A 9,455-nucleotide genomic window follows, 5' to 3' on the forward strand; every position below is an offset into this window, starting at 1 on the left:
TTTTTTGAAGAATTGCTGTACCATTTTGCATCCCCATCAATGTGCAGTTCCAATAATATAATGTGTCCTCATTAACTATCTGTCTTTTTGATAATATGCATCCTGATGGATATGAAATGGTAGCTCATTGTGTTTCAGTTTGCTTTTCCCTAACAATTAATGATGTTGAGAATCTTTTCTTGAGCTTACTGACCATTTATACATCTTCATTGGAGAAATTTCTTTTCAACTCCTGTGCTCATATTGAATTGCATCATTTTTTTGTTGAGTTTCAGGCATTATTTATACATTCTAGATAACAATTTCTTATCAGATACATGATTTGCAAATACTTTCTCCCATTCTATAGGTTGCCTTTACACTCTTGATAGTGTGTCCTTTGAACAAAACTTTTTAATTTTTTTTTTCATGAAGTTTAATTTATCTATTTTTCTTTTGTTGCCTGTACTTTGGGTGTCATATCCAAGAAATCATAGCCAAATCCAATGTTATGAAGCTTTTCATGTATATTTTCTTTGAGTTTTATATCTTCTGTTTAGGTTTTTGATCCATTTGAGTTTATTTCTACATTTAGTATAAGGTAAGAGCTTGTTACTGGAAACAAGTTCTTGGTCTCATCGTGAGAAAGAATTCAAGAACAGACACAAAGTAGTTGAGCTTTAAGAGTTTTATTGGAGAATGGAGAGAAGTGAAGGTCCATGACCAAGAGTCAGGTGTGGGAAGACCTAGAGGGAGTTCCACTGAGGAAACAACAGGGAGCCCTTTTCTGGAAAGACAGAAGAGTATTAAGTGGGGCTAGGTCTCAAAAGAACCAGGGGTCTTGGAGTTTGGGTTTGTTCCACCCTTAGATTGGGTGGAGGAGTTCTGGGCTATATTTGGTTCTCAGCAGAACTGTCATGGCACAGGAAGGCTCGGTTTCTGCCGTGTTAATAAGTGTATAATGTATAGTGGGGTGAAGTCTGAGTCAACTTCTCCATGTTGGAACCAGTCAATTTTGGCTGATCTGGTATCTCTATTCTTACTCCCCACATCCTGTTGGAACAGCTTACACAAAATGTGTAGGATGTAGGCATCCAGCCAAATGTAAATACCTGCCTAAGTCCCCACCCCACTTCCCTGCTCATGTCTGACTATCTATCTACTCTAAAAATACTTCATTCTTTTGCATGTGGCTATCTGGTTTTATCAGCACTCTTTATTGAAAACATCAATGATGAATTTTCCATCCTTATTGGGGTGTAATTGACAAATAAAAATTGTATATATTCAAGTTATACTGGCTGATGTTTTGATAAATAAATCTATATCATAAAATAATTGCTAGAATCAAGTTAAGTACCATATCCAATACTATTTTTTGTTTTGTTTTTATAGTGAGAACCCTTACCATCTACCGTCTTAACAAATTTCATGTATACCACACAATATTGTTAACTAGCAACAATCAGTTCTTAAACCCTATCTTACTCAACCCTCTGGCAGCATTGGCAGAGATGAACACTCTCTACTTCCTGGCCTAAACTTTCTTTAAACATTCCTATTCCATTATGTCATCTCCTGAGTATCCTTTACTGTATAGTTCTACTCTAAGTCTCTTCTCTAGCTATACTTACTCTTTAGATTATTTTATCATTTTTCATGGCTTTATTCTTTGACTCCCAAATGTGTATCTTCAACTCAGATATCTCCCCTGAACTTCAAATTGTTAAATGACTGGCTTACCTGACACTTATTCTTTCTTTTTTTAATTGAAGTATAGTTGATCACAATCTTATATTGGTTTCAAGTATACAACACAATGATTCAACAGTTACACACATTATCAATCCTCACTTCAAATAATACAGTTACTATCTGTCAACATAAGAAGATGTTACAGAGCTATTAACTATTCTCCATGCTATACTTTCATCCCCATGACTAATTTATGTTATGACTGAGATTTTTTGCCTCTTTATCCCCTTCACTTATTTCACCCACCCTCCCCAACCATCCCCAATGTTAACCATCAGTCACTTCTCAGGGTCTATGTCTACTGCTGTTTTACCTTGTTTTGTTTTTAGGTTTTGCATATAAGTGAAATCATACAGTATTTGTCTTTCTCCACCTGGTTTATTTCACTTAGCATAACACCCTCTAGGGCCATCCATGTTGTTGCAAAAGGCAGTATTTCTTTCCTTTTTATGGCTGAATAATATTCCCTTGTATAGAGATACCACATCTTAATTCATCTGGTGGTAGACACTTTGAATGCTTCCATATCTTGGTTATTATAAATAATGTGGCAATAAACATAGGGGTGCAGATATCTTTTGAAATTGGATTTTGTTTGGGTAAATTCCTAGAAGTGGAGTTACTGAATCATATGGTATTTACATTTTTAAAAATAGGGAGGGGACCTAAATAGACATTTTTCCAAATAAGAAATACAGATGGCCAACAGACACATGAAAACATGCTCCACATCACTAATCACCAGGGAAATGCAAATCAAAACCACAATGAGATATTGCCTCATACCAGTCAAAATGGCCACTATCCAAAATACAAGAAATAAAAAGTATTGATGAGGATGTGGAGAAAAGAGAGCCCTCCTACACTGTTGTGGGAATGTAAATTGGTGCAGCTACTATGGGAAGCAGTGCAGAGGTTCCTCAAAAACTGAAAATAGAAATACTTGACATCCATTCTTGCACATCTAATATATATTTCCAAGGTTACATATCCAAAACAGAACTCTGATTCCTTTCTTCCTCAACCCTGGTAAACCTACTTAATCTGGTGTTTCTCATTGCACTAAAGCCTTTCCATTCACCCAGTTCCTAGGGTCGGTCTCCAGCATGAAGCACATCATTATCTCATAACCCTACATTCTCCCAATCCATCAACAAGTCCTATCTGCCTCATCTTCGAAGCACATCTCAAGTACAATCACTTCTTATTCCCTCTACTGCTGCCCCCCTGGTTTAAATAACCATCATTTCCCTGTCCTCTCTATCATCCTTGTCCTTCTATACAGAACACAGAGTAGACCTTTTAAAACTTAAGTCACAACAGAACAGAATCCTATTCCAAATCTTCCAATAGCTTTCCACCACACTTCAAACAAATTCCAGTTTTCACCATGGCTTACAACACCCTTTATTATCTGGACCTTGGCTACCTCTCCAAATTCACCTCTTACCGTCTCTATCACTTTACTCCAACAACCATGACCACTCTGTTTAAAATTATGTTCTCTGTCATCTCCTATCTCCTTATCCTGCTTTATTTTTATTTTTTGTAGCACTTTTCAATGTCTATCATTTTTATGAAAGAATCTGTTAATAGCATAGAAATTCCATGAGAAGAAGAACTTTCTTTGTTCATCACTACATTCCTAGTACTTAGAGAAATGGTGACTTATAATAGGTGGTCAACAATATTCTGTATATTAGTATATTTAATTGACTAAAGATCTACTCAATAGCATCCCAAGTTAACAATGAGTAACCATGCCTGTCTCTAAGCCCCATCAAGATAAGGGAAATCCCAGGTGTGGCTTGTTGCTGAGCATTGTGTTATATAACTGCTATTGTCATTTATTTCCTCTATTAAAATCTGTTGTTCCTAGGGAAGAAATAAGAGAATGGGCAAAACTCATACTTCAAGAATTAAGTTTCAAAGATTCTGAGCCCTCTGTGAGCTCCCCAGGGAATCTGTGTGCTCAGAGAACAAAGCCTGCACCTCCCTCTCTATCACCTGGGCCATGCAACCCCCTATTAATTCTTTTCTCCACCATCTGCATTTAAAGTTCCTTAAAGTAGGAATCTCTGTCTCTAAAACAATGACAGATACATATTAAGTCATCAACATATGGTTGTTGACTCACTGATTGTCCAAAATGAAGCTGCATGTCTGTATGGCCTACATTTAATTAGAATCCTATCTTCTCATTTAACAGCCTTCTTCCAATACCTAACATCATCATGATCTTTTTTCAAGCAATATCAAAGAAAAGAGGTATCTGCCTTCACAAAAGCCATTATGTAGGAAGGTAACTGTTATTGTTATCATTACATTATTATCTTTCAAACAATTGTTACTGTTGTCACTATGTTCCAGGTACTGTATTAAACATCTTAAATGTAATATCTCATGACAACCCTCCTTGTTTTTACAGCTAGGGGAACAACAGGCTAACAGCTGTAACCTACACAAGGTCACACCAACAAGATTTAAGTGGAGAGTATCATACAAACAACATTTGATAAGATGTGTGAACAAGAGAGAAAGGACACTCACTCTGGCTGAGAGTATCAGACAAGACTCATAGAAATGTTGACTTTGAACTGAGCTTCAGTGGTTCCCAGAAAATGCCCGTTATCCCTTGTCTGCCATGTTTCACACATGCTGTCTCCTTTCATGTGCCCCTTCCTCCAAGCCTACCTTATACTTCTAAACCCCAAATCCTTAACTATTACAGAGCTAATCTCTTTCCTGCTGAATGAGCCTCTGTGTATTTTTACATCTACATATATATATATAAAAATTACAATTCAATGAAATGCCTATCCGCCAAACAAGATTATGACTTCCTTGAGAACAGAGGCATGATCCTACCTCTAAACCCTACATCTAGTTTAGTACTTTACATACAATAGAGCTCAGTGATCAGGCAAAATGATAAATGTATGTATTGTCTCATTTAACATTGATTGCCTCCCCATTTTATAGATGAAGAACTAATATTTAGAGAAGTTAAGTAGCTTGTCCAAAAGAAATGCTGAGAATCAAGTATTTGAGGCACATGAAAAGGTCCAGGAGAAAATGCAAAAACAGCAAAATATTCTAAAATGTGTTCCCATGCCAAAAACCCTTCTGGATTATTTGTGCTCAGGGCTCTCGCCACCTACCCACTTCCTACCTGCATTCAACTCTCAGGATAGATCTCTATCCTATCTTTCCCCTCTGTCCCATTAAGGACCAAATTTCCTAGCTTCAGTTTTCTGCCCCTTTACAGGATCCCAGAGGCCTTTTAAGTGCCTTCATCCCCAGGGAATTTTTACTCTCAGTTAGGGCTCTAATAATCGGACAAATACTCCAGCTCCTTTGTTCCCCACACTATGGGTCTTGGAGGACCTGAGATTCCATTACCACTCTCGGCCCCAAACCTGGTAAGTCTGGCCTGCTCACTGTGCCCCTTTTGTAGGGTTGCACACGCTGACAAAGACCTGACTGTCACTAAGGTAATTTTCTCCCTGAAGTGTTCTTCACTTCAAATAAAAGGGGACTTACAAAAGAACCACACATTTTGCTCACTGCTATATGTCATGTAATGCTTGTGCTCTTCAGGTAAGTGTCTCCTCTAATAATTCCTCACAGATGCCTCTAAAGTAGGAATCAGTCTTTCCAGGTCACAGATAAGGAAGCAGGTTGAGTTAGATGTGAGCTGGGGGCTTTGATGGAGATCATACAGCCAGTGAGTTAGAGCTGGGGTTTGAATCAGGCTGCATTTAGTCCTAATAAAGTTGAATTCTTGGTAGCTTCCAGATGCTCATGAGCACCTATTTCCTTCCTCATTGGACTGACTTGTTTCTGGTAGTTGACTCCTATTCTTACACATTTTACATAAGGCCTTTCTTATACCAAATGCTAAGGTAATTCAAACAAAGAGAAGTGAGGGGCATAAAGTAGTCATTCTGGATGAATCATTTGGAAGAGCCTGGGACTCTTCCCTAACCTGATCTCTGAAAGCAGATGAATCAGAAGAAAATAACAGGGTATAGCCAAAGAGGGTTCACAAGCAGAGAGAAGTCCTATGGAGACTTTCACAGTGGAGAGAGTTCTGCAGCCATGCCACTCACATCCCAGTCCACAGATGACTGAATCAGAAGTGGCAAGGGCTCCTTTGAGTGCTGGTGATAGTATCCCACCTCCTCCCTTGCATTATTTCCTGGTGCCCTACAATCTTTACATTTTTCATGGGATCTCTCTCAAATTAGATGGCCAGGAAGTGAGGGCCCCAAGGTGCTCGCCCTCACCTGGACCTCTCCTGGAATCTGGGCACACTGTGTTCAACATATGCTTTCCAACTTTACTTTCCCTAGTGTGCAAATGGGGTTGAGGGCAAAGGGAGCTTTCAGTCATTGGGCCGTGTAGCGACTAGGGCACAGTAAGAGTTCCTTGAGTGGCAGCCCAGGGGCTGAGAAAGCTTGATATAATTACAACCGGCTGAGGGGAAGAAAGCAAGGCTGTTCTACCTATGTCTGGATTATTCAGCTCTCAGGTTTCTCCACACCAAAGGAAAAGCACGGAAACATGGACCGTCCAACAAAAAATGTCTTACCTAAATGTATGTAGCTGTGTCTTCTGAGCATAGCCTTGCTTGTGCATTGTGTACAGCAGCATTTGTGGACACATAATCACATGCTCAAACACATTGTGTGCTCGCTTACAGAATGGTACAGTTTTACATATACCATTTCACAAGATCCACCCCCACACACTCAGATTTCTTTGTTCCTGACCCTCTAGCCACCACCAAAATCTGAAATCCCCTCTGGATATGTTAGGGTCCAGGCTGGATGGTGGAAAAACAGGGAGGGAAATAGCACAGAAGAAAAAATAGGAAACATATGAAGGAAGGGGTAAGACAGAAAGGCACAGGATTATTTGTTCACATCACAGCAACAGCCACAGTTGGTGTTGGGATGGAAAACCAGACATCCTGGTCCAGGATTCTTTCCCCAGATCACATTTGAAGACTTTACCCTTTGTCTTCCTGCCTCTTTCTTCTGGGTATGGATTGCTGGTGGGATTTTAAGGAATTACTGAAGCTAACAGTTAGGGATGCAGATGGGCTATCTTCACAGAGGATTCAATTAGTTCCACTATCTCTGTCCCAAGTAGCAACCGGAACACAGTCACATCCCAATATATTAGAAACCAGTGTGAGGAAGGTACTTTTCTCTCTCTTGCTGTCTCCTGTATCTATTTCTGGTTCTTGTTCTCAGCTTTGCTTTTCACCCTTGTCTCCTCTCCCTCTGATGTCCCCCTTCCTGACTTTTTAATTTAATCTCCCCTCTTTCACAAATTCTCCATTTCTGGTTGGCTAGTGGATAAGAGAAAACTGAGAAGGTGCATATTGGTGAGAGAATTGGGATACAGAGCGTGGTTAATAGACGAAAAGATGGCACAGAGATGTACAAAAGCTCAGTAATGTCATTTGACTAAATGACATGTTGTTCTCCACATATGCTTACAGTGAATGATTCTGTATTCCCAATGATAACAATTCACTTCTTATCTCTTCTTTCATATACCTTTGATTTTTATGAGAGACTACAAAAATTTTTGCTAGGGTTTTGATTTTATGATTTTTATTTATTTGATCTTATACTGTATTGGACCTCTTAACACAGTATTCTACAGAATTAAGAAGGCAATCATCTTTCAATAATCTTATCCAATCACATATTGTGGCCAAACCAGCCTGATACCCACCTTGACCAAATCTTCATGATCTCACCTGTTCCTGCCAGCATCTAGATAGGACACTTAAGGTAAGCACGGGATCCTACTACTAACATGAGCCAGGCAATGCTCTGGCTATAGCAGGCTGCACGAGATTTGGCCCCTCACCATGTGCTTTGCTGTTCATGGTCAGAAGCCAGGCTCTGAGTCTCATCTATGAATAACCATAGGCTCAATGGGCTTAAAAATCCAAGATCTCTTTGCTTTCCTTTCTCTTCCCCTCAGTCCTAATCTTCCCATCTTAAAAAGTAACCACATTTGGGTCTTTCATGCAATCGATCTGATCTTGATCATTACATTACCTTTATATGGTCATGCCAGCAAATGAATCAGAAGAAATTAAGAATTTAGACAGAAGAAGGTTCACAGGCAGAGAGAAGAAAGCTGTAAGAGTCTCTAACCACTCATCTTCACCATGGAGAGAGTTCTGCAGCCGCGTCACTCACCCTACAGCACCCAGCCTCGACATCACTGAATCATACACAAGTGGAAAGGGCTCATTTGAACCCTGGCAATGGTACCTTCACCTCCTGCCTTGCATCCTTCCCAGAGCTCTACACCTCTTCTAATCCTGGATATTTTTCATGAAGTCTAACTCAGATGTTGTCTCCTGCCATTTCTGTTTCAGCTACAACATCAGGATGAATCCCAGCCACTCCATCTCTCAGGGCTTCTTAGGGCTCAGAGCAAGGCAGTGAGGTTTTCTCTACCCACCCCACCTTGACCTAGCCATGCAACCCACAAACCACAGCCATCAGAACCCAGACTCCTTCCTGCTTATAGGAATTCCTGGCCTGGAGGCATCCCACTTTTGGATCGCATTTCCCTTCTGCTCCATGTACACCCTGGCAGTGCTTGGCAACATGGCAGTGCTGCTGGTGGTGTATTCAGAGCCTGCACTGCACCAGCCTATGTACCTGTTCCTGTGCATGCTGTCCATCATTGACCTGGTGCTCTGTACCTCTACTGTGCCCAAGCTCCTTGCACTTTTTTGGGCAAATGCTGCTGAGATAGACTTTGTGGCCTGTGTTACCCAGATGTTCTTTATCCATGGCTTCTCAGCTGTAGAATCTGGTGTCCTTCTAGTAATGGCCTTTGACCGCTACTTGGCCATCTGCCAGCCACTGCACTATGGGTCACTGCTGCTGCCAGAGGCTGTGGGAAAGCTGGGAGCTGCTGCTGTGTTCCGTGGCTTGGGGCTCATGACCCCACTTACCTGCTTACTGGCAAGGTTGAGCTACTGTAACCGAGTGGTGGCCCACTCCTACCGTGAGCACATGGCTGTGGTGAAGCTAGCTTGTGGGGACACACAGCCAAACAACATCTACAGTATCACTGCTGCCACTCTGGTGGTGGGCACTGACTCCATCTGCATCACCATCTCCTATGCGCTTATCCTCCAGGCTGTGTTAGGCCTCTCATCCAAGGAGGCAAGGGCTAAGACCTTTGGCACCTGTGGCTCCCATCTAGGTGTCATCCTTCTCTTCTATACACCAGGACTCTTCTCATTCTACACACAGCGCTTCGGCCAGCATGTGCCCCGGCACATCCACATCCTCCTAGCTGACCTCTATCTCATTGTGCCGCCCATGCTCAACCCCATCATCTATGGCATGAAGACCAAGCAGATCCAGGACGGGGCCCTCAGACTCCTCAAGTGGGGCACTGCTCAGTCATAAAGTCTTCCATTGACCCTGGAACCCTATCCTCTTCTCTTAGCCCTTGGGCATTTGTCAGAGAGAGTAATCAAGAGGACATGACCTACAGTTGACCCTCGAGCAGCTGGAGGCTCCTCCTCCCTCCTCTGTCCTTGAAATGTATGCTCTGCCTGCTCTTCTCACAGTGGGAGCTGTCCCAAGGACATAGCCTTGAGAGAGTAAGGTGGTATTGAGACCTTCTGGATGGTATTCATGACTGACCCAGTTAAGGCCTCTATATAA

General features: G+C 41.3%; 1 protein-coding gene across 1 annotated transcript; it reads left to right on the plus strand.

Annotated features, from left to right (window-relative positions):
• Window positions 1–8,246: 8,246 nt before the first annotated feature.
• On the plus strand, window positions 8,247–9,194 carry LOC140844184 (olfactory receptor 52P1-like). The gene has a single exon (XM_073215667.1). It carries the CDS (start codon window positions 8,247–8,249, stop codon window positions 9,192–9,194), a length of 948 nt encoding a protein of 315 aa, XP_073071768.1.
• The last annotated feature ends 261 nt before the right edge of the window (window positions 9,195–9,455 follow it).

The sequence above is a fragment of the Manis javanica genome, chromosome 11 (genome assembly GCF_040802235.1).
Source record: "Manis javanica isolate MJ-LG chromosome 11, MJ_LKY, whole genome shotgun sequence".
In the NCBI taxonomy this organism is placed as follows: Eukaryota; Metazoa; Chordata; class Mammalia; order Pholidota; family Manidae; genus Manis; species Manis javanica.

What these genes read in the sequence shown, in the direction of transcription:
- LOC140844184 (XM_073215667.1), top strand. Translation starts at nt 8,247, where the DNA reads ATGCAACCCACAAACCACAGCCATCAGAACCCAGACTCCTTCCTGCTT.